Below are 26,097 nucleotides of genomic sequence, written 5' to 3'. Positions count from 1 at the left end.
CAGCCACGCTTCTGAATTTTCCCTTTATTTCCCATCCCCCACCTCAGTTTTCTGAGCATTTCTAGAGCTAGAGACAAGGAAATTGCCTGGGGGGGGGAGGCAAAGGACCCCAGTTGGGCCTCTCTAAACCTGCCCCTTCCAGTAATCCTCCCCAAAACTAGTAAGTCTCCCCCCCCCCAAAGAACTAAAACCAGTCAGCCATCGTACTTTTATTCACATCATGTATTTTGGCATTTTTCCAGAGGACCATAAAGACAGAACGGAGGCTGAGGCAGAAGGGCAAAGGGTGTGGGGAGGGTCCTATTTCCCTCAGAGCCTCCTCTGCCCCACCACAAGGGAGCAAACACTTAAGGGGAGGGGAGGCGCAGTCGCTCCCTCCCCTGGAAAGATGCATAAAGCCACATCCACACACACACAGGTAAGACCCCACCCCACATCAGGGGTTGGGCCATCACAGAGAAGCAAAGCACTGTGGATTCAAGGGGCAGGGGAAGGAAGCAACAAGGTCCCACTGTGGACAGGAAGTTGGCCCCTCCTGTCCCATCCCTGCTCTGTCCCCAGAGTCTAATGAGTACCCCTCCTCTTTGTTTGGCCATTCTCCTATGACCTCCAGCTCCTTCCCGCTGCTGGGGACAAAAACAAAAAGGGTACAGAGCAGGGGCTGAAGTCCATCCCTCAGCCATCCCTCATGCCAGATGATCTGTCCCCTGCTTCAAGTGGAAGGGCTGAGGGCAGGCTCTTAGCTGACCACTCTCTGGTAGAAGTAGATGTAGCCCAGGTCCTTGGGTGGCTTTTCGGAGGCACACACTTTCTGGTCATTGTAGATCACCCACCTGGGGAGTGGGTAAAGAGACAGAGAAGGGTGAGCGGTGGGCCCTCCACATCGCCCTGGAGGGGCTTCTGGGAAGGATCCCGATTGATTCTATGCCACATCCCCAAATCTACCATACAGCTAGCATCTAAATGGAGCTTCGAAATCTCATTTTCCCATTTGATGGCCTCAGATTGTTCATTTAGAGACAGGGTCCCAGCAAACCTGGCTGGCCTGGAACCCTATATAAGCCAGGCTGGCCACAAACTCAGAAATCTAGCTACTTCTGCCTCCCCAATGCTGGTATTAAATGTGTGTATGACTACATCCAGGCGACTGTATTTGTTTTTGTTTTTCGAGACAGGGTTTCTCTCAGTAGTCCTGGAACTCACTCTGGAGACCGGCTAACCTCGAACTCATATATCCATACCCTCCAACCCCGCACTGCCTCCCAAGTGCTGGGATTAAAACTGTGTGCCACTATGCCCAGCATGTATTCTCCAAAATTATAATTATTTTGTACTAATAACCACTTGAACTATGGTGTGTATAGAGATCTATGGGAAGTTTTCTGGTTCTCGGCATCCACCTCAGGCTGTCAGGACTGGCAGCAGCTGCCTTTCCTCACTGGGGACTGTATTTTACACTCGTCTTCCACCCATTCCTGTGAAGCTAGGGGAGCTAGAGAGACCACTGTCTAATATCCTTTTTGAACAAAGGATTTGTTTTTAGAGTGTGTGTGTGTGTGTGTGCGCGTGCCTATGAAGGCCAGACGGTGCGGACCCCCTGGAAGGTGTGATGGATTGTTGTTAGCCTTCACTCGGGTGCTGGAAACTGAGCCTAGGTTTTCTGCAGAGTGGCAGTGCTCTTAGCTAACAAGCATCTCTAGAGCCCACCCCAGCCCCTTTGGAGACAGGGTTTCACAGAGCACAGGATCGCTTAACCCTCATTCACCATGGAGCCAAAGATGAGCTTCAACTGCTGGCTCCCCTGCCTCCACCTCAACGCTAACACTGAAGCCATAAGCCACTACACACAGCTACTGACCACCATTTGCATGGAGAAATTAGTCTTTGCCACAATTGTTTAACTTTACTGCTGCCACAGGCAATCCCTAAACAAGCAGATGACTGTGAGCCTGAAACCCATCATTTACAAAAGCAGGCAGACGGAGCCCTGGGATGTGGCCTGCCGATCCTTGTGGGAAGGCATTTTTTTTTATTTGACATCTCCCATAAATACTGTAGGGGCTTCCAGGCTGTCCTCCCACTCCTCACCAGCACCTCTTTATTCACCATGCACACTGCCAGCCCCTTACCTGCCTTCCTTCTTGATATGGCAGACATAGTGACCACACATAGTAGACGTGCCCATGTGACTAATGAAGGCAAAGAGCTGATACTCTGCGGAAGAAGAGAAAGATAAAGCAGAGGAGAAAACTACAGGGGATTCCTGTGGGGCAGTATTTAACAGCTCAAAATCAAAACTAGCGTTTCAGAGAACATGGGCAAAGGGGACCTCAGCTCCTGGAATCCCACCCTCACAAGACCCATCAGAGACAGAGCTTCTGGCCCCTCAGAGTGAGAAACACACAACACTAGAATGAGGGCTACACAGCAGACAGCCTCAGGTCTACCCAGATTCTTGGGGACACTCACTTCCAGGACCATCCCGGACTTTAGGTCCCACTGGCACAGACTCGGAGATGGACTCAGCCGCTGAGCGTCCCTCTGAGATGTCCATAGCAGCTTCTGCATCCAGGTCATCAATGTGACTGAAGATCCAGTCTACAGCCCGCTCTAAGCTATTGTTCTTGGAGAGGAGGGAAGTGTTACTTTTCCCAAAGAGTCAGGCAGGCACAACACTGTGGCTATCGCAGTCACAAAAAAGAGCAGCCAGCTTCAACCACACTGTACTGGGTTTTGGTACCACTAACCAAAGGTGTTAATGTAACCTCACTCCCACCCCACTTTTCCCATGGGCTCCCAGAACCAGGGCAGCGCATACCGTGGCCCGCAGAGCTTTCAGGGCCTGGTCCCTGGAGAAGCCCATGGAGACTATGGTGGTCACACAGTCCTCTGGTGGGGGGTCAGCTGCTGCACTTGTGGAGCCAGGCCCACTGGAGCCAGGCAGGATGAGGGGGTTTGCAAAATCTGTGGATGAGGAGGGCATGAGTGTTTGGGGGATGGATGGAGGCCCTGTTCTATCCTATACCCACCTCTGCCTACCTGGATCATCCATGTGTGACATGACCCAGTTCATGGCTGCTTCGGCCCCGCTGTTTCCCGTATAGTACACAGCTTTCCGGCAGGCATCCATAGGGAAGCCCATTTCCACCAACTGTATGATGACGGATTCGTCCAGCATGGGTGCTGTGGTAGAATTAGCGCAATGACTTCCTGTTTCTGTCTCCACCAGTTTCCTCACCCTCCCACAACCAAGCCTCTAGCCTTTCCCCATCACCCATAAGTGCTTTTTTCTTTCACACCAGAACTAAAATAACCACACACAAAATGGGAACCTGGTATCCCAGAGGTGATCCATTTTCTGCCATTAGTGGAGCTCGGTGCTCTTTCCCTCCCAATCCACACCTCCCAACCCAAACCGAGGAAGGAGCAAAGACAGAGAGGCGGCTAGCCAGTGCTACCAACACCCACATAATGCAGCTGGGACTATCTCAGTCAGTTTCCACATTCAAAAGGCACAGAGGGAATGTGGAAGGGAGGACAGGAGAAACATCAAGGATGGGAAGGAAGGAAGGAATACAGAGAAGCCCTCCCCCATCAGCAAGGGAGAGAGACAGGCAGGAAGAAGAATCACTAACATGTCGGAGAGGAGAAGTGAGGGGAGCAGAAGGAGTCTTCGTCTTCGTTGCCATAGAAACCAAGGCTACCTTTGGGCTCGTCCGGAGTGACCAGGGGTGGGGCAATGTCAGGCAGTTCCTCCTCTCCCGGCTGTAGCCCTGTGCCCCTCAGCTGGGAGATATCGAGCTCCTCTGGCATCTCAATGGACACATCTGCAATTGGAACGGTGAGAAGGGTCATGTCAGCAGCTTCCTGATGCTAACCTGCAAAAGCATGGTCGACCCTCACGCTCCTGCGCCGTGGTTTAGATCTGCTCAGTAGTTTCAACCATGGGAAGTACTTGCAAGTGTAGGAGCCAAGGGAACCAGATTTTTAGTTCTAAATCTACCATGAGCAATAGACAGGTAAGAGGCCTGCCTCAACAGTCGGAATGAGTGCTTAATACTTCTGAAGATCTGCTTCCTTCTCCACAAAAGCAAGATAAATCAGTAGTGCCACATTAGAGCCAGGAGCCTGTTAGCTGCTTCAAGATTATCCCAATAAAAGCACGGTCATCAACTAGAAAAATGTTAACAACAGTCATGACTATCGAAATAGTTTTAGCCAGGCATTATGGCTCCCGCCTTTAGTCCCAGCACTTAATAGGCAGAGGCAGGCAGATCTCTGTGTGAGGCCAACCTGATTTACATAGCAAGTTCCAGGCCAACCAGGGAACAATGAAAAACCCAAAAAAGTTTTAATCAGTATCTTTTCAAACTAGATACATTTTGAAACATACACAAAATGTTTCCCTTTTGAGAGAAAAACTCTGAGGCCCACAGTTGATACATGTTAAAACTATCTTTTCTAGGACTTCGTGTCTCACCACCCCCTTCCCAACAGCATACCCAGCTTCTTGGGCACCCAGTCTAAGCCAAAGGTGAACTTCTTGATCTGGATGACCAGGTAGTCGGGGAAGGAGGCAAAGCGCGTGGTCCTGCAGAGAGAAAGTGTGCTGGCACCCGCGCTCTCTCCTCTCTGCACTGGGCCTGGTCTCTCTGCGATAAAGCACGGGGCCCCAGGAGATCCTCCCCTCTCTTCTTGCCTAGGCAGAGATCAGCGGTGCCCACAAGGAGCTGCAGAAGCCAGGTATTTGACTGGCAGGAGCAGCAATGGACTGAGAACTTGGTCGCTAAAACTGAAGCACCTCTCCAGGTCCCAAAACCATACTAGTGGCCAAAAGCAAGCTGTCTTCTAGAAGCCAGACACTAGGTGCCTGGGCTCTAGCATAATGGAGAAACCAAGTGCAGAGGCCATACTGGAAAAAGAGCTTGCACTACAGGAGAAGTGTCAGGAAAGGATAAGGTGAGAGGAAGTCATCACCCGTGTCTACCCCTGCTACAGCCTCCTGGTACACTCGGGGACAAACCAAACCCCAAGGCCCAGGGGATACTCTTAGGATTTCCACCAAAAGAATGTGCAAACAGCCAAGAGGCAGAATATTGAGTGATTACCCCACCAAAGGGGCAGCTGAAACTGAGGCCAAAGGACATACTTGACAGCGACCGACTTCGCCTGTAGAGCTGTACTCCAGAAGTCATCCACCTGCTCAGGGGCCCCGTAGGCTTCCAGGCAGGAGCTGAAGGGCACCTGGGCCCGAACCAGTTCTGGCAGTGGTACTTTCTCCTCTTCAGCTTGCCGCTTCTTCTCTTCATACTCTAAAAGCTCCTCTGGTGAAAACACCAGGTGGTGTGGCCTTAGAGGATGTCCCTTGTTCCCTGCTCGTCTTAGCCTGCTGGCCTCGTGCCCCAAGTTATTCCCATTTCCCTACCCCGCCAAAGCCCACTAGACACGTCTCATGTACCTTGCCTCCCATCTCAACAGTGCTAACAAGCTGCAGAATTAACCCTGGCCCGCTGTGCTCTCCCTTCAGATCTGGGCTTCCATTCATACCAAGGCCTTGCTGGGTGAGCAAGCTACCTTTGTTAAGGGCTGAATCCATGGGCACAGGCAACTGCATGATGTAGTCAACTCGCTGAGTGTACTTAACCTTCTCTGTGGCCAGGCATTTGATCTTTTCTTCCACCAAGAAGCGGAACACTTCATTTGGATTTTCAGAACTCCGGCAATTCCTCTATGGGAAACAGGCAGGATAGGAAGGTCTGGGCAGCCAGAGAACAAATTGAGGCTCAAAATTTTTATTAGGGAACCAGTAGGGAATGGCAGTGGATTGGCAGATGCCACTCAGGAACACAGGGATGCAAGATTAGAGTAGAGCCTTCCCTAGTTAACCACCCGCAAACCTCACTTCTGGCCACTGTAATAGTTCTCTTTGTAATTTTCCTTGTAAGTACTAAGTATTCTAAGATGAATCCAGAGATTCATGCTTGCTGGCCAAGTGCTCTACCTCTGTGCCCCACCTCCCAGCCCTGTTCTTGGCTGTTCTAAGCTTAATTGGGTTTACCGCAAGTAGGAATCACGGGTCAAGGGTATCACTTGTCCTGACTATTTTCCTTAGGTGCAACTCCTATGCACAGAGCAGGCTATGTGCAAGTAGACTGCTTTATTACAGGGACTGGATGTGGGGAGAGAAAGAACGTGGGTGCAAACAGGAGAATCAGTAGTGGCCTCTCTGACATCCTTACCTCCACCATGTTGATAAGATGTAGGAAGAATTCCTGGGCATCCTGCTGCCGATTAGTGGAGAACTCAGGGTGGCCCTTGCCAATGAGGGCCTTGAACATTCGAGGGGCAATGCCATCTTGAACTTCCTAGGCAGGACCAGGGCAGAGATTCAGTGAGCACCAAATGACCTAATTTAGACGCCGCCTAGATCTTAGTTTCCCTATACATCTCTATAGTCTGACAAGGATGAAGTCCTAAACTCACCTTTTGTTCTGGTACCTGCTCCCCATCACCTGACTCCAGTGCTGGCTTAGAATATTCTCCAGAGAGAAGGCCATGCCCCAGCTTGGCCCTGTAAACGAGAAAACCATTTAGCTAGTCAACTAGTGATCCTGGAAGCTGCATGCATCTTTTTCTCTTTCCTTCAATCTTGCTCATGATTAAAAGAAACTTAGACAACTCTTAAAAATTTGTGTGTGGGGGCTGGAGAGATGGCTCAGTGGTTAAGAGCACTGACTGCTCTTCCGGAGGTCCTGAGTTCAATTCCCAGCAACCACATGGTGGTTCACAACCATCTGTAATGGGGTCTGATGCCCTCTTCTGGTGTGTCTGAAGATAGCTACAGTGTACATAAAATAAATAAATCTTTAAAAAAAAATCTGTGTGTGGCTTTGTAGGGATGGGGACACCTTAGGTTGCATAGGAACTCAGCACAAGAGGCAATCCACAGCTCCTAACTGTTCAGAGACCCCATTCATGGCCACCCCAGGTGGTCATGGTGTAGAAAGATAGAAAGTTGTGAAGCTCTCAACAGTCTTTGTAGGCTACATACACCTGGGTGCTGAAGTCTTGGGTGGGGTCCGTGGGGGCATTCTGGAAGATCTTCTCCAGTTTATCCACATACCTAAGCAACAAAGGCAGAGTAGCAGGAAAAAGGAAGGGATAAACCATCTACTAATCATACAAACACGCTTTCCCTAGAGTTCTAGTTCATCCTCCCTTCCAAACTGAAGACAGCAAGCAGTGTGCCCAAGGCACTCTTCTAGGCCTCCTTCCCAAGGCAGAACCAAGAGAACAAGAAGGCAGCCCAGGGTTAGAATAAACACAGCTCATACACTTTTGTTCTTTTCTGCTCTATTACTGGGAAGGGTGTGCTAGGGCAGCTTTATAGCATGTTCCCTTCACAGCACGCCTGCCATGGTAGAGCAGAGCTATTCTAAGAATGAGAGCAGGCACACAGACACTGAGGACAACTGAAGGACAGTATGCAAAGAGACTGGCAACCAGAAGAGGAGCTAAGATGCTAAAAAGTACTTGGTTTCAGCCAACTAGTAATTCTCAGCCACGGAATCTTTCCCCCTCCATCTCCACCATCCTCACGGTCCTCCTTAAGTAATGCTAAAATGTGGTAAACTAAACAGGTACACAGCACAGGTCAGCAGAAAGGACAAGAGATCACTTACTTCCTCTGAAAGTCAGGGATGCTGAAGAGCACCTGGACCACGGAGTTGAGGTAGCAGCTGTTACCCAGGTTCCGGATGCCCGTGTAACCAGGCCCAAACAGAGGCTTGAGTGGCACGCCTGACTCCTGGATCAGCTCCCATTCACCAATCCGCTGGTTCATGTCTATCTCCAGCTCAGTCATTGTCTTGTCCGTCTGCAGGGAAGGGGAACTTAAGACTGGGCAAGACCTAGATATAGCCCAGGATTTATGGCATCAGGGGCCTGGGCATATTGTATATCATACAGTCTCTAAGCTCTGGACCGAGAAGCATCCTAGATCCACGACTCTGCTTGAATGAGGAAGCGCAATGACCAGGCTTCTCCCTACCCAGACTGTTCTTCCCCACTCTGCAGTCACTCTGCTCACCTTTAGATTATTACTGAAGAACACCCTAGTCAGGCCAGGCCTCTGCCGGACACCACAGCACACCAGGCTTTCATCCTCTCTCAGACACTCGCCAGTAGTTTACAAACAGTCATTTATTTGGGAACATGACTAAGACCTGCCATGATCCTACACTATATGCATAAAAGCAAGAACTATACCTATCCTTTTCTTCTCCTTAGTCAAGGTTTCTCTGTGTAGTTTTAGTTGTCTTAGAACTCTCCTTGTAGACCAGGCTGGCCCTGAACTCAGAGATCCTCTGCTTGTCCCTCCCAAGTGCTAGGATTAAAGGCGTGTACAATCACTGCCCGGATCACCATATCTATTTTATTTACACAGTGATTGGCACGTAATATCTGGTAGTATTTACTGAATGATCAAATGACTATAGAGGTCTCTTCAAGAGAAATTCATATATCTTGGGGTCTGGGTTACCTCAGCTTCAGACACAGAAGGGCCACAGAGGCAGGAATGAGAATCTGAAAGTAATGGGGGCGAGGCCCTCCCTCACCTTCTGCATCTTCAGCATGTCGATGCCAAAGTGAGACAAGTGCTCTGCCAGGCTCGGGTCCAGCACCATGTCATCCTCATCGTAAGAATACACGTCTAGAGGAAAAGGCGGACATAATGTGGAGGGACAGAGGTTGGCACTGGCCTATCCAGCAACTCTACCTCCTGCCCAGAGGACAGAGGGACAGCCAACAGGATCACCCTCCTGGCTCACTTGAACATTAGTGAGGCACAAAGCCCCTTGGGATTGTCAGAGGATATGGTCAAACAGAATAAGGAGTGGAATTCTGAGTTTCTTTTGTAATACATGTATGCGTCGGTGTATGCACAGGGGATTTTTCTTTTCCTCTTAGTTTCTGGTGACAGGTCTTACATAGCCCAGGTTTACCTCAAATTCATTATGTAGTTGAGGATAGCCTTCACCTCTTAAGTTCTGGGATAACAGACATGCACTGGTGCAATCCCATACCCAGTTTTAACTCTGATCCTGATTCTGTTCCTGCACCATAAGCTACCACAGTAAGACAGGTTTGGAAAGACAGTGACTGAGCAGATGGCGACTGCTAGGGTCTTCCCTGTTGTACCAGGGGACTGCACTCATCTTATTCCTGCCATTGCAAATGAGTAACTGGGACACACTGAGTGGGGAGGGGAGGGGCAGGAGGGTACCAGCTCCATCCGGGGTGATGGTGCCCAGCTTAACAGCTAAGGGGTAGCCAGTCTCCCTGTAGTGCTCCACAGCATGGTTGTTGCCCCCACTGCCATCGAAGTAGCGCCGGCCACAGAGGATGGAGCCGTCTGTCAGGTTGAGCCACAGATTTTCTCGCATGTCGCACTTGGAGCACTTCCAGCCACTAGCCCAGGGACAAGAAAATTAGCTCAATTGTGGGTTGGGGGTCTATGGGAATGGCAGCGAGAGGGGAGTCTGCAGGCCCCCACCAGTCCAAGAGCCCATCTTCTCTCATCTGGCTGCCCCCCGTGTTGTTCCTCTCCCCCATATCTTCCTTCTGGCTTGCTCCCTACCCTCTCTTACCAGTTCTCATACAAAGGTGGCCTCTTTACCCCCACTTCAGGGATTGTGCCCAGGGATGAGCGGAGCCAGGTCTCACCAGGGAGGGATCCGAGCAGGGTTGTCCAACTGCTTGAGGTTGAAGGCGTGCTTGGACACCTGACGGACTTCCCCATCCCAAGCCTGGACCTCCTGCTTTCGAGAGGCTGAGTCAGCAGAAAGTAGGGCTTCCACAGCACTGGTCACCTAGAAGAACTGAGAGGTCAGCAAGGACCCCACCTCTGCCCCATACACCCTTTTCACCCCCAGTTTCCAGTTTTGTTAGTACTGTGCAAGCCATGACTACAGCAGCCCCTTCTGCCCTGGAATCTCTGGGAAGGGTGGTAAGAGGTGCATACCCGATCTCTGACAATGTCAGGAAGCCCCCCCAACCCATCCCGAGCGATCTCCAGGTAATCGGGCAAAATGACAATCTTCACATCCTCGTCAAATTCAAACTTGTCCTCGGTGAGGTCAAACCCTCCTTCAACACCTGCGTAGGACAGAGAATTAGGGAGAAAGTAGGGCAGCTACCATTTGTCATCATGTCTCCAATTTGTCCCCTCCAGAGCTCTGAGGTCACTCATCAGGCTTAGGGTTCTCCTAGCAGATAGCTCACCAATGGCCAGCCGGGTGGGCTTCTTCCGAGGTGGGTCTCCAGTGCCTGCACTGGTGTCCTCTTCTTTCTGCAATGAAAGAGGTTCAGAGGGCCGGGCATGACAGCACAAGACTTTGTCCTGGCATTCAAGAGGCAGAAGCGGGATCTCTAAGAGTTCCAGGCTAGCTGAGGCTATTCAGTGAAAGGTCAGGACCAGCAATGAGCCCCAGGGACAGAAGGAGGGAGGGAGGGAGATGGGAGGAAAGAACAGTTAACTATACAGCACACTGAGGCTGATCAACAGTCAGGTTTCAGTGACACAAATGAGAGCAGGAAAGGAAAGCAGAGAACAATGCGGAGTCAGAGGGCTGCTGGCTAGTTTGATGTCAGCTCGACACTAGCTAGAGTTAGCAGGGAGGAGGGAGCCTCAGCTGAGAAAATACCTCCATACGATGGGGCTGTAGGCAAGCCTGGAGGGCAGTAGCAATGCTCTCTCTTTCTCTCTCTCAATTTTATTTAATCTTTTGTTTATACTCCAGATTCTATCCCCCTCCCCATCCAACCTCTGACTGTTCCACATTCCATAACACACATACACACAACACACACACACACACACACACACACACACACACACACACACACGCTCAAGAGGATGTCCCCACCCACCCTCCAAGGCAGCAGTTCTCAACCCATGCTTTGTAACCCTCACAGAGATCACATACCAGATATTTACATTACAATTCAAAGCAGCAGCAAAATTATAGTTATAAAGTAGCAACAAAAATAATGTTATGATTGGGGTCACCACAACATGAAGAACTGTTGTGGTTATAGCATTTGGAAGGTTGGGAATCACTGCTGTGGGGCATGTTCTTAATTAATGACTGGTGTGGAAGGGTCCAGCCCATTGTGAATGGCATCCTTATGCTGGCTGTCCTAGGTTCTATAAGGTTGAGCCAGCCGGTAAGCAGCACCCTCCATGGCCTCTGCTTCAGCTCCTGCCTTTAGGTCCCTGCCCTGCTTAAGTTCCTGTCCTGACTTCCTTCAATGATGCAATATGGTGTGGGAGTGTACACCACATAAAGTGGAAGCCCATTCTTCCAGCTAGTTTTAGGCGTGGTGTTTTAACATAGCAATAACCCTAACTAAGAGAAGACACTCAAACTCAGTCCTTGTGGACTGTGCCTGGGTGTTCCACCCCAGCCACTGTGCCTACCGGTCGCCGGGTCCTCCGGAGGTGCAGGTAGACTCGCTGGCCTGTCTTGTTGAAGTGTCTCTCCACATACTGCTTCCCGAATCCCAGGAATGTGTTCATGCAGATATAGAGGCCACCCTCAGACTCCTGCAGGGCACAGTGAGAGTGGGAAAACACAAGAGGGATGAAACTTGTATGTGTGGGGAACCAAGGATCAAGGGTCAGAAAGTGTTTGTTTCCTAACACTGCAGCTCTTACTTAGCAACTTATGTAGCCTTTGGGGACACGAAATATGGCTGAAGGTCTCCTGCATCCTGAATTTGAAAACAGCCACCAAGCTCAGGAGTCAGCTGAACAATACTCCTCAGACACTGATTTTTTTTTTTCCCCCGAGACAGGGTTTCTCTGTGTAGCCCTGGCTATCCTGGAACTCACTCTGTAGACCAGGCTGGCCTCGAACTCAGAAATCTGCCTGCCTGTGCCTCCCAAGTGCAGGGATTAAAGGCGTGCGCCACCACGCCTGGTTCCCTTCATCTCTTCTTTGGCTCAGGAGATCCAGAAGGCAAAGGGGGTCACACTGTCAGGGATCACACTTAGAAGGGGTGAGAGAAAAAAGACCTGCGCTTGCATATGGTCGCCAGCCAGCCAAACCCTACCTAATGTCTGTAACTCAGACAACCTCCTAGATCACAAGGGCAGACATCGCAGCACCAAGCAGGACAGGGGTCAGGCCTCTCTCCTTTGTCACACTCTCTACTAGAGGAAAACCCTGGTTTGGGGGTAAAACACCTTGTTTGGGACTTACAACCAAACCTGAAGCTAGTTTAGGTCACGAAAGCCATCATTTTACAGTCATTAGCTACCCCTGCTTGACACCTCTCCCGTAAGAGCTCCACTCAAGTTCCATCAACCTGCAACCTCAAAACTATTCCTTTTTATTTATTTCATCTGTTTACTTTTGAGACAGGATCTCCTCCTGTAACCAGGGCTGGCCTGGAACTCACTATGTAGCCCAGGCTGGCCTAGACTTTTCTTCTGTTTCAGCCTCCCAGGCCTGCCTGGGGTGACAGGTTTGTTGCCACCAAACCTGTTTGAGATATCCCTTTTATGAACAATCTGGCAACACTTGCTGAGAGAGCCAGACAACATAAAATTCAAGAAGAACAGGAAAAATTAGTGCCCATCCTGAATCACAGCTGAGGAGGGAAAGACAGGCTCCCCTAAAACTAGACCAGTCTTCCAATGTGTTTTTACGTGAGTGCCACTGTAAGAGTGATGAGCAAGTGGGAGAGGAAGCTGGAGAAGAGTCTTATCTCAGATCCAAGGCTTTGAGCCATAGGCATCCTCTTCCTGGGATATAAGTCTTAGAGGCCTTGAAATTTTCTCCACTGTGATAGTAAAGTTAGGACGGTATGGTATCTGAGGCAGTTAGTGGACCAGTAAATTGCACTGTACCACTCCCTAGAATAGTGTAGACTGCAGTGTTCCTTAATAAAGCATTTCTCGGGGCTGGAGAGATGGCTCAGAGGTTAAGAGCACTGACTACTCTTCTGGAGGTCCTGAGTTCAATTCCCAGCAACCACATGGTGGCTCAAAACCATCTGTAACAAGATCTGATGCCCTCTTCTGGTGTCTGAAGACAGCTACAGTGTACTTACATATAACAAATAAAATAAATCTTTAAAAAATTAAAAAATAAAAATAAACCATTTCTCACCACAAAGTTTAGCTACACTCTCTTGCTTCCATAAAAAGAATGAGAAGATGATCTGACCAGCTTCAGTTTGTTACTACGTCAAGCAGGCTGGAGAGCCCTTGCCTCAGAATGAAAAAGGGAAGGCGTTGGAAAAATTACAAAACAATTAACAAACGAAAACATTATTTTTCAGTCATATAAGGTACTAAGGAGAGACAAGAACAACTGTCTTGTCTTTAAGTGTAAACACTGACCCACTGATATCTAACTTTCCCCCCTGGGAGGAAGGTGGGCACGCTCAAGTAACTCTTCAGATGAAAATGAAAGGTGCTGGCTTCATCGCTGGTGAAAAACCGTGCCGGGCAGTCATCCTTTACTTCTACTAAGGCCAACCTGAGAGAAGCAGAGCTTATCTGGGACGCTGATCAAAGCCCAGCAAACCAAGCAAAGCACAAATCACAGGACTGCTCCTGAAGTGGGCATCACATTATGCTGCCATACTCGGCACTGGGGATGCATTAATGAAGCCTTTCCAGTCTGACTTGCAGTTTTCAGGCCATGAGCTGGTCTGGCTGAAAGCTCTGGGCAGGGCCCAACAACCGCTAGAGGGGAGGGGTGATGAGGGGGGCGGATCCCAACCAAACTGCAGCCCTTTCAGTTAGGGCCTGAAGATGACACAGGAAGGCAGAACTGCAGGAAGGGAGGTACAAGGTGGAGCCTGCAGAACGTGAAGCACGGTGTGGGTGGCGGCTTTGTCTAACTAGACAAGAGTGGGAGCAAGACGAGAAAGGGGCCTTAGCATCCTCCAAAGAAACCCTTTCTAAGGAATACTTGAGAGAGGGGTTGTCTCGGCAACCTGTGAAGGAATGGGAGGGGTCGCGGCTATAGTTCACTTCAAAGGAAAAAACGACTAGAACTCTCCATTGGGCATTTTTCCTCCTCCTGACCAATGGCCCATCTCCTCATCCCCTGTCCAAATGAACCACGAGTGAAGGCTATTTAACTCAGTGTTTCTCTAAATCGGACTTCTTCACAGATTGGCATCCTCTTCCAGACTAGAAGCTGCAGGATACATACCTTCCCAATCTCAACCCTTGCCCTGAACAGCGGGGAGTCGCCCCTACTCCTCCCACATGAAACTACAAAACCCGGAGAGCTCTGCGCAACGTGCAAGGCCACATTCAAGGCTTTTTCTGGGAGTCGCCTGGGGGATGTAGTTCGCCGGTCGGGTTCCAATTCGAACTTAGACTAGGAACTAGGGACATGGCCAACTACAATGCCCATAATGCTTCACGAGACCAGGAGTGGGCAAGGCGAGAGCTGTAGCTTCCGGGAGTGGTAGTCATACTACAGCTACAGAGAATGAAAAGCAAAAGCAGAGAGGTATGGAGAAAACTACAAGTCCCATGGTGCATCGCAAGGAGGCGGTAGCCCAAGGTTTGCAGGCCTGGCCGAATGACCAGGGCAATGGAAGGAAGTCGTGGTCGCCGCGGGCGTGGGGAATGGGCTTACCGGCGTGTCGAAAGAGAAAGCGCACTCGTCTTTGTGGACCCGGTCTCCGGCCTTGGGGACACGGATCGTCGGTAACACTGACAGCAGCGCCTCTTCACTCAGCTCCGCCATGACACCGGCAGCAGCTCCTCCTCACACAGCAGCTCCCACTGTACCTAGTACCGCCCCCCTCCTTCTGTCGCGTCCAATGAGCGCGACTCACTGTGCGCATGCGCTAAAGGCAAGACGCGCGAGATCGGCAGTTAGACCCAGCCTGCCTCCTGGCGCTCCGCCCTCTGCCCCCACTCAGCGAATGCCAATAAAAAGCGCCGCGGGTACAACTGATGGCCGAAAGGACCAATCCTGCTCTCCCAGGGCAAGTGCTCATGTGGCGGCTCCAGGAGGGCTGGGAGTTGCAGGAGCTGTGATTCAAGGACTCTAGAATGCCTTAGGTGCAGAGCAGAAACTGTGGGTTGTTTAAACGCATTGATTACTGAAACTTTGCCAAGGACTCGTCCAATCGGAAAGCACTTGTCGTCTTGGTATTTGAAAAGCAGTGGTCAATGAGGCGACTTTGAGAGATGCGTGATAACTCCGTCAACCAATAAGGATGGCTGTTTCGCTTTAGACAAAACATATTAACTCCGTCTCCAGCTGGCTTTGTGCATACAGTCTGACAACTCATTGTATTTTGTTTAATGAAACAGAAAGGCTGAGTGGCACCCATCAAGTCCACCGCTGACAGGCCGACACTAAACAAAAGTCCCCAGCTCACCGAGCCACCACCGGAGGGCAAGCCAATCCTCAGCCCATTGGCCAGTCCTCATGATAGACATCCTTCAGACCAATGGCTTTCTGCTCTGGAAGGCGCATTTTCCACAACTGGCCTATGAGAGTCTGCTTCGGCTCAGCCAATAGGGTCGGGGCAGGGGGCGTGGAGGGAAGTTTGAAACTCCGGGCTTTGGGAGTTGTTTCTCTAGCTGGTGTTCGGGCAGAGGTCGAGCTGGGGGCCCGGTAAGTAATGTGAATGAATTAGTGGTTAAATTCGAAGGCTCCCGCAGACCTGACTGCTCTGTTAAAAATCTCCACTCGTTATCCTTGCAGAGATCTCTGGGCTAGCGACCCGGAGGTTCCTCTGCTGGCAACTGGGAAGATCGGGTGGGTCTGGGGTCAGTGGTCCGACACGGAAGCAGTAAGCTCTGAGTCTCTTCTGACGGACGTCCCTTCCTCTGCATCTGCACAGCCGGGCCCCGTCCCCAACCCCAGTGGAGATGGGTTCGACTCAGAGCGTCTCAGGCACTCCAGCACGGCCTCTGCCACGCAACAAGCAAGTGGCTCGAGTAGCAGACCCTCGTTCACCTAGTGCTGGCATCCAGCGCACTCCTATTCAGGTATACGGGGCTGGGCTGGGGAATGCAGGGAGGCTGTCTGGATGCGGGCCTCTGCCTAGCTTGTTTACATGAGCCCTCATCCCCACTGCCACTGGAACCTTACTTTCTCCATCCCTCCCCCTTTTATTATTTATTTTTTGAGGCTCGAATATAATCTCGTCATATCTGCCTTTCCCTTCCTCCCTCCAAACCCTTCCATATACCCCTCCTTGCTGTCTTTCAAATTCATGATCTTCTCTTTTTCATTAGCTGACTTTCTGCCTTTTTTTTTTTTTTTTTAAAGGCAGGGTCTCACCATGTAGCCCTGTCACAATGGAGACCAGGTTGGCCTCAAACTTATAGAGATCCTCCTGCCTCCCAAGTACTGAGATAAAAGGCATGTGCCATTACCGTGCCTGGCAACTTTCTGCATTCTTTAACCTGCACTGGGCAGGCTGCATGGGCAGTCGCAGATCTGGCTAGAAATATGGGGAGGAGATAAAGGTCAGGGCAGGGCCCAGACCTTTTTTTTTTTTTTTTTTTAAGATTTATTTATTTATTTTATATATGAGTACCCTGTTGCTGTCTTCAGACACACCAGAAAAGGGCATCAGATTCCATTATAGATGGTTGTGAACCACCATGTGGTTGCTGGGAATTGAACTCAGGACCTCTGGAAGAACAGCCAGTGCTCTTAACTGCTGAGCCATCTCTCCAGCCCAGGGCCCAGACTTATTCTAACCTGTGGTATTGACAGGTGGAGAGCTCTCCACAGCCAAGCCTACCAGCAGAACAGCTGAACAGTCTCAAACAGGCACAAGACCCAGATCCCCGCTCTCCTACTCTTGGCATTGCACGGACACCCATGAAGATCAGTGGTCCAGGCAAGTGATGGGCTCAGGGGAGACTGAAACTGACACCTATTCTAGGGTGCTTTCACCACCATTTTTGTTTTACTGGGTTGTTGTTGTTGTTTATTTATTTATTTGGTTTTTGTTTGTCTGGGGTTTTAACCAAAGGTCTTAAGCATGCCAGGGGTTCTATCCTCCTGTATGGGACCTTTCTTACTTAAAAACATTTTCTAACATTGATCTGGGGTTGGGGTGGAGGCACACACCTGGCACAGTTCACATGTGAAGGGCAGAGGACAATTTAAGGGGGTCAGTTCTCTCCTTCTACCGCGTAGCTTCTTGGCCTCCAACTAGGGCCATCAGGTTTGGTAACAACTCCTTTGTCCGCTGATTGGCTGTTTTTGTCTTTTCCCATTTAAGTCAAGGCCTCCCATTGTATCCCCGGCTGGCCTGGAACTTGAGGCAATCCTACTTCAGTACTGGAGTGCTAGAATTGTACCTGGCCGGGACACCACCCAGCGCTTACCTCCATCTTCTCCAGATCATTTTTCCCCCATCCTGGTTTCCCCCTTCCTGCTCCCCTTCCCTCTGAGCAGGAGCCCGATGCCCCCTTATCTTTCCCTCCTTGATTTGGATCCGAAAGCTGCAGCTTCTCAACCTTCTCTCCTGTAGACCCTCAGTGCTCACTGGTGAAAGAGCTGAGCGAAGTTTTTGAGACGGAAGCATCGGAATCAATTTCCTCCCCAAAGCTTGCTCTGCCCCGGGAAACGCCTTTATCTTCTGACCTGGACCTGTCTTCAGATCCCCAGTTATCCCCTGAGGACCAGTTACTGCCTTGGAGCCAGGCTGAACTCTATCCCAAACAGGTGTTTACCAAGGAGGAAGCAAAACAATCCGCAGAAACTATAGCTGCCAGCCAGAACTCAGACAAGCCCTCCAGAGACCCAGAGACTCCCCAGTCCTCAGGTACAAAACCGAAGAGCAAGATGGAGGGAAGAGAAGCTAGAGTCACGTCCTGGGATAACGGAGGACAAGTCAACTGTAAGCCCTCGACTTTGAGTCCTTACTCTAACAAAACCTTCCTTACCATAGGTTCTAAGCGCAGCAGACGAAAAGCAAACAGCAAGGTTCTAGGGAGGTCCCCTCTCACCATCCTGCAGGATGACAACTCCCCTGGGACCTTGACACTACGACAGGTAAAGGAAGAGGGGGGTGAAAATTGTCACCAAGTATCTGTCATGGGCTGGAGAGATGGCTCAGCAATTAAGAGCACCAGCTGCTCTTCCAGAGGTCTGGTCTTCAGTTTCCAGCAACCACATAGTGGCCCGCAACCACTATATAAGGAGTCTGATGCTTTCTGTCATGCAGGCATACATGCAAATAGAGCATTCATACGTATAAACAAAAAAGAGTATCCCTCATTAAAGTGGGAGGCCGCTTTCCCCAGCTCTTGCCTCTGACTCCCTCACAGCACCCCTCTGGCCCCTCAGCTCATGTCCTGCCTTCTACAGGGTAAGCGGCCTTCTGCCCTCAGTGAGAACGTTAAGGACCTAAAGGAAGGAGTCGTTCTTGGAACTGGAAGATTTCTCAAAGCTGGAGGAGGAGCACGTGAACCAAACCAGGACCACGACAAGGAAAATCAGCATTTTGCCTTGTTGGAGAGCTAGGTCTGTGCTGGAGTCATCCCCAAGGGCACCAAAGAAAGCCCTGTTCTCTGATTCCTCTCAGGCTACCAACTCTGGTACTTGGACATCGTTCTTTTAAAATGTTTTATGTGTTTCCTGTATATTAAAGTAGATGATTTTAAATGATGCTTTAAGAAGTTAGACCAAGGCTACAGTGGGTCTTGTGTGTATAGAATGGCATCCTGGGGACCTGTGAGACCTGGATAGATATCTCTCCTGCCACTTCTGAGCCTCCTTTATATAGCTTAAGCTTTCATGTCCCCAGGGCTCTGCCTTTGGCCCTCTTCACTTCTTGTTTGGGTTTAGCTATTGCTTACCTGCTTGTAATTTCCAGGTCCCCCTCTCTACATAAACACTCAACGTTCCCCTAAAATAAGATTCATGATCTTTCCCTAAAAGCTATTCCTCATTGCCTACACCTATCCCTGTGGCTAGGGAAAGGTGGTCATCTCCTAGCTACTCAAGCCTAAGTCTGGGCTTTGGGCATCATATTGAACATGACATATCTGTGAGGTTGTCACTAGGGCCTGGTTTTTGTCGTCTTCTCCCTTGTCTTGTCTTTCCTGAGAGAGAGAGAGAGAGAGTTTTTGTTCATGTTAGATGATTACTCTGTTACTGAGTCTGGTTCCCCTTGCATCTCTTACCACCTGCCTCATCCCTCGATGGGCCTCTAGAGGGCCAGTCACTTCACCGCTGTTGTTAGGGCAGTTTTTTTGACAAGCTTAATGACCATGGTACTACCCCATTTGAATGGCCTCCTCCAGGGCCCTTTATCATCCAGCTCCTTTTCAGGCACGCACACATTACAAACTGTAGTCTGTAGGATTCTGTTAGATGCCTCCCACCACTTAGCCCCGCCCCCCTCCCTCAAGAGACCGCAGCCTCTGCTCCAATCCTTCCTGCCCACATCTGCCTAGTACTTCTCCTTGTTCCTAGCACTTGTTAGAGCTTATTGCCCATTAATGGGACCTAGGACTTCTTGGAGCACAAAGGACATGGAAGCCAGACATCACAGAGGTACCAGGATGCTACATTTTATTAGGTAATAAAAGAGAACAAAAGGGCAGAAAAGGAGAAAGCGGCGGGAAGGGAGCCAGGAGACTAGGAGCGACACCCAGAGTCATGGGCTGAGCACTCTGGCCATTCCCCGTCTGGACAAAGGCTACTGGTAACCCAGGAGGACTCTAGGGTGGGCAAGGGGTCCATTCTTGTTTATTAAGGGAGAGGCTGTGAGGGCTGTGGAGAGGAGAGGCCATGGCAGGAAATGGGGCAGTTCTTGCCCTTGAGTCCCTGATGCTTCCAAAGGCACACTCCCATAATCCCACCTGCCCTTTAAAGGAAGTTTACTAGGAATGGCCCCTGGGGTATAGAAGACTGACCCTAAGGAGATGGGGCATAGGAAGAGCCTGCTGAGAAACTTCACGGCCTCCCACCTCTTCCTCTAGCCTCCTCAGTTCCAGATTTTGAGGAAGCTGTCCCAGGAACCAGTGGCCACAGCCATGCCGTCAGCTGTGACCCCCAGGCAGCTGACTCTGTTGTCATGACCAGAGAGGATACCTGAAGGAGAGAGAAAAAGTCAGCCTGCTCTGCCACAGTGTGTGAGGGTCTGGGTGAGCACGGAAGCCCTGGCTTCGATGGCTCTGATGGAGACCAAGGAACTGAAGGAGGGTTAGCCCCAAGGAGAGGGTTTTCTTGTCAGGCCAGTTCCTCCATCGAGAACTTGAGTCACTGGTGGGGCAAGGGTAAACTGATTAGTAATGTCAGTGTGCTGTGAAGAAGGCCAGGGCCACTTTGAAGGGCCCAAGGACTCCTTTGTTTCTAGGTTAAAAAAAAAAATAAAGGCAAGGCCCAGGGGAGTGACATGTATAGGGGACCTCAAAAAGTAAGCAACTCAGCCGACCTTGGGCCTGTCTCAGGGGTTATTTTATTCAGCTCTTGGTCTCTCCTGATAGAAGGCAGACTGTCCTTTTCCACTTTAGAGTAGACCAATGCTAGACACGCCCTTAGGCGAGCCTGGGCCCTGGTGCTCCGTACATCCTGATTTACTCTCATCCACACATCTCTGAGACTGTCCCTTAATGGATGGCCCTGGAACCGCAATACTGGACATTTGAGGTACAGAGGATTGAGGGTGACCAGAGGAATGGGTACAGCACTAGGCAGGGGAGGGGCTGCTTCGAGTACTTTCTGTTGAGGGAACACGGTCTTAGCCTCAGAAGCAAAGGGTGTTCGTTCCCAAGGCTCCTGTCAGGCAACAGTTAGGGAGGGATTCAGTGGTGAGGAGGTCCCCGTGACGACAACTGAGAGGAAAAGAGGGAAGGCTGGCCAGTCTGGGGCAGACCCTTACCTACACGCTCGCACTTCAGAGAGTCCCAGATATTGCAGTTGAAGTCATCATAGCCTGCAAAGAGCAGGCGCCCACTGAGCGAGAAGGCTACAGAAGTGATGCCACAGATGATGCTCTCATGGGAATAGGCAGTCAGTTCCTGGTCTGCCCTCAGGTCAAAGAGGCGGCAGGAGGCGTCATCTGAGCCAGTGCAGATGGCCTCCCCGTTGGGAAAGAACTGAGGATACAGTTAAGAAGAGGTCAGGGCTCAGACCTGGGGCAGCCTTGCCTTCCTGCCTGCTTCCTGGCTCCCACTGGGGAAGAGTGTATAAGCCATTTCTCCCAGTCTCTGGGTCTGTTTCTTGGTAGGGCGAGGCAGCCAGCTGCATCGAAGTCGTTAACTGACTGTTCTTGTAGCTCCTTCCGCCAGTGATTCCGGCACCATAGGCAGGCATGTTGCCTGCTCCCATGGTGCAGGCAAGAGAACCAAGGTCTCCCGGGGGGACGGGGGGGTGTCACACACACAAAAAGATCAGATTCCGACTGCTGCTACCCTAATGACTAGATCAGGGTGTGTAAGAATAGCACAAGATCCAGGCATATAACCTGAACAACATCACAAAGAATAACAGGTATACTTTGAGGGGAATTATAGAGAACTGGTGTACCCTCCCCAAAAAGAGGCAATGTTGCCAGGCAGTGGTGGCTCATGCCTTCAATACCAGCACTTGGGAGGCAAGTGGAGCTCTGAGTCTGAGGCCAGCCTGACCTACAGAGCTAGTTCTAGGATAGCCAGAGGTATATAATAAGACTTTCTCTTGGGGGAGGGTGGATTATTTTTAAACTTGACTTAGGGCTGGAGAGAAGGCTCAGCAGCTAAGAATCCTTGCTCTTGCAGAGGACCCCAATTCAGCTGCCAGCACCCACATGACAGCTCGTAACTATAACTGATTCTAGGGACTCCAACACCCTCTTCGGCCCTCCAGGGAGTAACGAAGAGGCATGGAGCCGTGATGTATGTAATGCACTCTCGGAGAACCCAGGACTGAGGCCCTCGCATGTAGCTTGGTGGTAGGGCACTTGCTTAGCATGTGGAAGCTCTGATGGATGTGAAGCTCTAGCTCCACACACAGGACAGAGGGGAGGAAGGACCTAAGTGTGACTGAGTGTGTGTGCATGTGTGTGTCTGAAGCAAGTGTGGCAAAACGTTAACGGTGAATCTGGGCGAAGCGGACACGGAAGAATCCTTGCCATTGGCTTTGAAACTCTCCTACAAGGTAAAGTTATAAGGAAAGGGCTCGGGGGCGCTGTGGAAGTGGGCGCTGTGAAAGTGGGTGAGGTGTGTACTGGGGTTTAAGGTAGTTGCTGAAGGTACACGTAGAGAGACTCACACAGATGGCATTGATGTCTGACTCATGGCCCGTGAAAGTCTGACGACAGGTCCCTTCCCTCACGTCCCAGAGCTTGGCGCTAGCATCGCAAGCTCCCGAAATGAAGAGTTTGTAGTCTGGGGACACAGCCAGGCTCATGCAGTCACCAGTGTGTCCCACAAACACTGTCTTCTGCTGTCCTGTCTCAATGTCCCACAAGGCACTGCCAGGAGAGAGGGAACCCAACACAGAGAAATGTCCCAGTTGCCTAGGACAGGGTAACCTTCCTCAGCACCCAGGGCATTCAACTCTTACCATGTGGTGTCCCCAGAGCTAGTCACGATGTTGTTGTCATCTAGGAAGCGGCAACAGGAGAGATAACCTGGAGGTGGTTAGAAGGACAGCACCCTGGCTCAAGGTCCTGGCCATAACTGACCAGGGGCCTGGACTTTCTTGAGCCCCTACACAGGGAAAGAGGACGGCTCACCTGTGTGAGCAGAGAGCTCCCGGCTGACCTTGACATTGCCCTCGCGGGATTTGAGGCTGTAGATTGAACACATGTTGTCCAGCCCCCCACATGCCACAAAGTTCCCTGATGGTGCATAGGCACAGGTCATGACCCAGGAGGAACGCAGCGGGATTGCATGCACCTGCATGGGAGGGTAGATTTGGGGCACGTGGAACCTGTGCTTCAGCCAAACAGGACAGAGATTAGGCATGGCATCCCCAGGAAGGATGGAGGGTCAGTAGGAAGGGCTGGTACCTTATTGGTGGTATAAGTGTCCCACACGATCAGCTTCCCGTCCTGCGAGGCACTTACGAGCAGCCTGAGGAAAAGGGCCCCTGTGTCATCTGTCCCTCTTTGTCCCTGACCCCTCACCCCTTTAGGCTCCTCTGGATCCTCACTTAGAGTCAGTGGCCCAGTGCATAGCATAGATCTTGGCCAGATGTCCCCTTAATGTCCTCCGTGTCCGCATCTGGACTCGGCCCACCACCTCCAGGCCAGACACAAGCTGCAGAGAAAGGGGTGTTGGGTTTCACGTGTCTGCAAGAGCCCCTGCTCCAGATGAGCGTCTGCTGGGGACCAGGCACTTGAGCAGATGCCCCAATCTTAGAGAAAGAGGCCCTGGTCTGGAGTGACTGAGCCTCCAATGGTAGACAGGTGCTGGGCTAGCTTGTGGCAAGTTGCTAACCAGTGATATGTAGTGTCTCCATACTACATGGAGGAGGAAGAGGAGGAAGTTCTAGTGTGGAGACACTCCCACCTTGATTTTCAGGCTGTTGGTATGAAGTCACTAAACATAAACTTGGGGAGAGAAACACACGGTGGTGTCAGATTGGCAGGTGCCTGTTCTCACACACCATGGTGGCACACAGCCATGGCATCACCACTGCCGGGGACTGCGCTGCTGAAATCCAGTTTTCCACTCCACACAGCCACAAGCAGCCTCCTAGCTACCAAGCCTGAGGAGTCTGCAGACTTGGTCTTTGGTACTTTGTCACCTTCAGCAAATCATCACACACACCTTTCCCTGAGCCTTTTATCTCAGAGTTGCCATGGAAATCATGTAGAATTATGTAGTTAAGCGACTAGCCCAGTGCCTTTCTCATAATGTTTGCTCTTATGTACATATTTAATACAACCGATTCTGTTTATCTTTTTTCCCCTTAGTACTGTAGATTGAACTAGGGCCTCAGTATGATAGCTAAGAATTCCGGCACTGAAATATATCCCCAGACCCTTTCTGCTTTTTTTTTTTAACATAATATTTCTATTCATTGGTAATTTCGCACAGGTATTTTGGTCATATCTGCCCCATTCCTCCTAACTCCTCCCACGTCCACCCCTTACCTCCTACCCCCACACAACTTCATGTCTTCCTTTTTGAAATTTTTCTCATAACTCAACTTTTTTACTTTTTATTTTGAGCCAGGCTGGTCTTAAGTCCACCCCACAGCTCAGGTATGCTGTGAGTTTTTACTCCTACCTCAGCCTTCCAGGTAGCCAGATTACAAGTCTGTGCCACCTAACATGGCTTGGGCTATCAATTCTAAGAAATGGTAGTAGTTTGTGTAATCACGAAGAAAGAAACAATAGGCTAAGAAGGTATCATGTATTGTTAGATGCATCTCGACTCTAGAAAACTCTGTGAGAAAGCACGCATCTTAAAATCGATGAAATGTCACTTTAGACAGCTGCCAGTTTGAGTCTATGAGAAATCCTGCTCGCCCCACCCCCATCACTGTTCAGGTGAAGACCAGTCTATGCCTTCCGTATCCAATATAATGGCTGGCCCAGAGCAGATCTTAATGGATATTTGTTGAATTAATTCATGAATGTCTTTCCTCCCTTCAAGGACAGGATGTGCTAAAAGCTCAGGCAGCAGTATGTTGCTGGCCTGAAGTCCTTGCTCAGTCCCCTCCCCTCCTATCATGCCCTGCCTCAGATGGGCAGAAGGTCTCACCTCAGCCAGAGTGATGTCCGCGCAGGCTTTCCTGGCATCCTGTGGGGAAAGTGGGCATCAGGGAGGCTGTGGTAGGGCAGGGGGTATGCATATGCGCCTCACATATGGGAGGGCATGGGGCTCTGCAGTTGGGAGGTGGTCTCAAATGTGAGGTCCATATTTAAAGTCTCTGAACCCTTCTAGATGAGAGGTGTCTAAAGTGTCACCCAAGAGTGAACCCAATCCCTCCCAGGCCACACTCCCACGTGTCCTGAGTTCTGTTCTCCAAGGTCCCCAGGATGAGGGCTCTGGGGTTACAGCAATCTGCTTCTTGAGTTGCTCCGCCTCCTGCCTCAGCTGCTCCATCTCCCCCATGGTGCACAGGTCGAGGGGTAGTTCTGGCTCCTGCCAGGGACATGGAATAGGTCCCCGTCAGACCGTGTTTCTGTTCGTTCCATCCTGCCCTATTCCTGTGATGGGGGGCTCTCCCTCCTGGGTATCAATCCCAGCCCTGCTGAGCCCTCCCCATGGGCCCCCGATCCCAGAGGGCAGAGCTGGCCAGCTCCCTCTTACTTGGGCTCTGGCTGGACTTCTCCCAGGTTTCCGCTTCCCGGGCGCCTCCTCACTGTCTCAGCTGCGATGCCTGCCTGTCACCTGCCCCCCTCTGCTGCCAGAGAAGCTGGCCTGGCCTGGCCCTGACTGGGAGGGAGGGGGGAATGACAAGGAAGGGTAAGGCCAGCAACAACCACGCCAGGCAAATGAAATCAGCTGGCAGGGGTGGGGGAGAGGCCAGGGAGGGGAGGTATGTGGCTTCCAGAGACGGGCCGGGCCAGCCTGGAGGGGTGGGAAACAGGCCTGTGAACCAGAGAAGAGCAGCACCCCCCTTATGCAGCCACAAGAAGGGGGGGAATAGAGGGGTGCGTCCACGGTCAGTCTGCCAGCGGAGATAAGAGCATCAGCCCACGGATCAGAGACAAGCCGTGAGGATTACTGGCTGCGTTTGGGGAAGTAGAACAGGAGCAGTCATAGCTCCAGTGACCTCCCCAAGCCCTAGCCCCAACCTGTGGTCATGATCTTGGCAGTGTGGCCTTGTTCAGCAAGCAGGCCAGGAGCCAGGACAGGAGGGTGACAGATGACCCTGTTGTCAACACTACAAACCATGCTTCCTCGTTGAGGGCTGTGGGGAGGGGTGGGGAGGGTCCAGGCAGAAGCTGAGATTAGATGGGCTGAGCTGGATAATCCCTTTTCTCGACAAGCCCTGACCAGCTGCCCCTGGGCCTGATCCTAGTTGGGGGAGTTGACAGGGAGATGGGGGTGGGGGGAGCTGGGCCCATGTGCCCCTGTGTTGTGGGCAAAGAAATGACTACAAAAGAGAACAGAGCTCTGTGTCCTGCTTCTCTGGG

General features: G+C 50.9%; 3 protein-coding genes across 4 annotated transcripts; 1 reads left to right on the top strand and 2 right to left on the bottom strand.

Annotated features, from left to right (window-relative positions):
* Window positions 1–194: 194 nt before the first annotated feature.
* On the bottom strand, window positions 195–14,844 carry Usp5 (ubiquitin specific peptidase 5). 2 transcript variants are annotated; one of them, XM_021164453.3, is made up of 20 exons: window positions 14,670–14,844; window positions 11,483–11,608; window positions 10,285–10,351; window positions 10,025–10,158; window positions 9,727–9,872; window positions 9,287–9,471; window positions 8,619–8,713; window positions 7,683–7,876; window positions 7,052–7,123; window positions 6,484–6,571; window positions 6,240–6,365; window positions 5,575–5,728; window positions 5,150–5,324; window positions 4,503–4,591; window positions 3,636–3,827; window positions 3,040–3,183; window positions 2,819–2,964; window positions 2,470–2,623; window positions 2,130–2,214; window positions 195–833 (listed from the first exon to the last, which is right to left on the bottom strand). In XM_021164453.3, exons 1-20 carry the CDS (start codon window positions 14,778–14,780, stop codon window positions 740–742), a joined length of 2,577 nt encoding a protein of 858 aa, XP_021020112.2. In that variant the 5' UTR covers window positions 14,781–14,844; the 3' UTR covers window positions 195–739. The 2 variants fall into 2 exon arrangements, with proteins under 2 accessions (XP_021020112.2, XP_021020113.2); XM_021164454.2 differs by having other exon boundaries at window positions 3,705–3,827.
* A 66-nt stretch (window positions 14,845–14,910) lies between these two features.
* Cdca3 (cell division cycle associated 3) lies at window positions 14,911–19,079 on the top strand. The gene is made up of 6 exons (XM_021164464.3): window positions 14,911–15,662; window positions 15,892–16,039; window positions 16,776–16,902; window positions 17,542–17,835; window positions 17,962–18,065; window positions 18,381–19,079. The coding sequence occupies exons 1-6, from the start codon at window positions 15,496–15,498 to the stop codon at window positions 18,534–18,536; spliced, it is 996 nt and encodes a 331-aa protein (XP_021020123.2). The 5' UTR covers window positions 14,911–15,495; the 3' UTR covers window positions 18,537–19,079.
* Window positions 19,080–19,580: 501 nt separating this feature from the next.
* Gnb3 (G protein subunit beta 3) lies at window positions 19,581–25,376 on the bottom strand. Its single transcript, XM_021164463.3, has 10 exons — window positions 25,268–25,376; window positions 25,013–25,099; window positions 24,716–24,754; window positions 23,157–23,263; window positions 23,014–23,077; window positions 22,738–22,900; window positions 22,566–22,632; window positions 22,272–22,473; window positions 20,902–21,118; window positions 19,581–20,111 (listed from the first exon to the last, which is right to left on the bottom strand). The coding sequence occupies exons 2-10, from the start codon at window positions 25,067–25,069 to the stop codon at window positions 20,005–20,007; spliced, it is 1,023 nt and encodes a 340-aa protein (XP_021020122.1). The 5' UTR covers window positions 25,070–25,099; window positions 25,268–25,376; the 3' UTR covers window positions 19,581–20,004.
* Window positions 25,377–26,097: the final 721 nt, after the last annotated feature.

Source organism: Mus caroli, unplaced genomic scaffold (assembly GCF_978045245.1).
Source record: "Mus caroli unplaced genomic scaffold, Mus_caroli_1 scaffold_7, whole genome shotgun sequence".
In the NCBI taxonomy this organism is placed as follows: domain Eukaryota; kingdom Metazoa; phylum Chordata; class Mammalia; order Rodentia; family Muridae; genus Mus; species Mus caroli.
The sequence above is the reverse complement of the archived record's forward strand: the minus strand, read 5'-3'. Positions and strand labels throughout refer to the sequence as shown.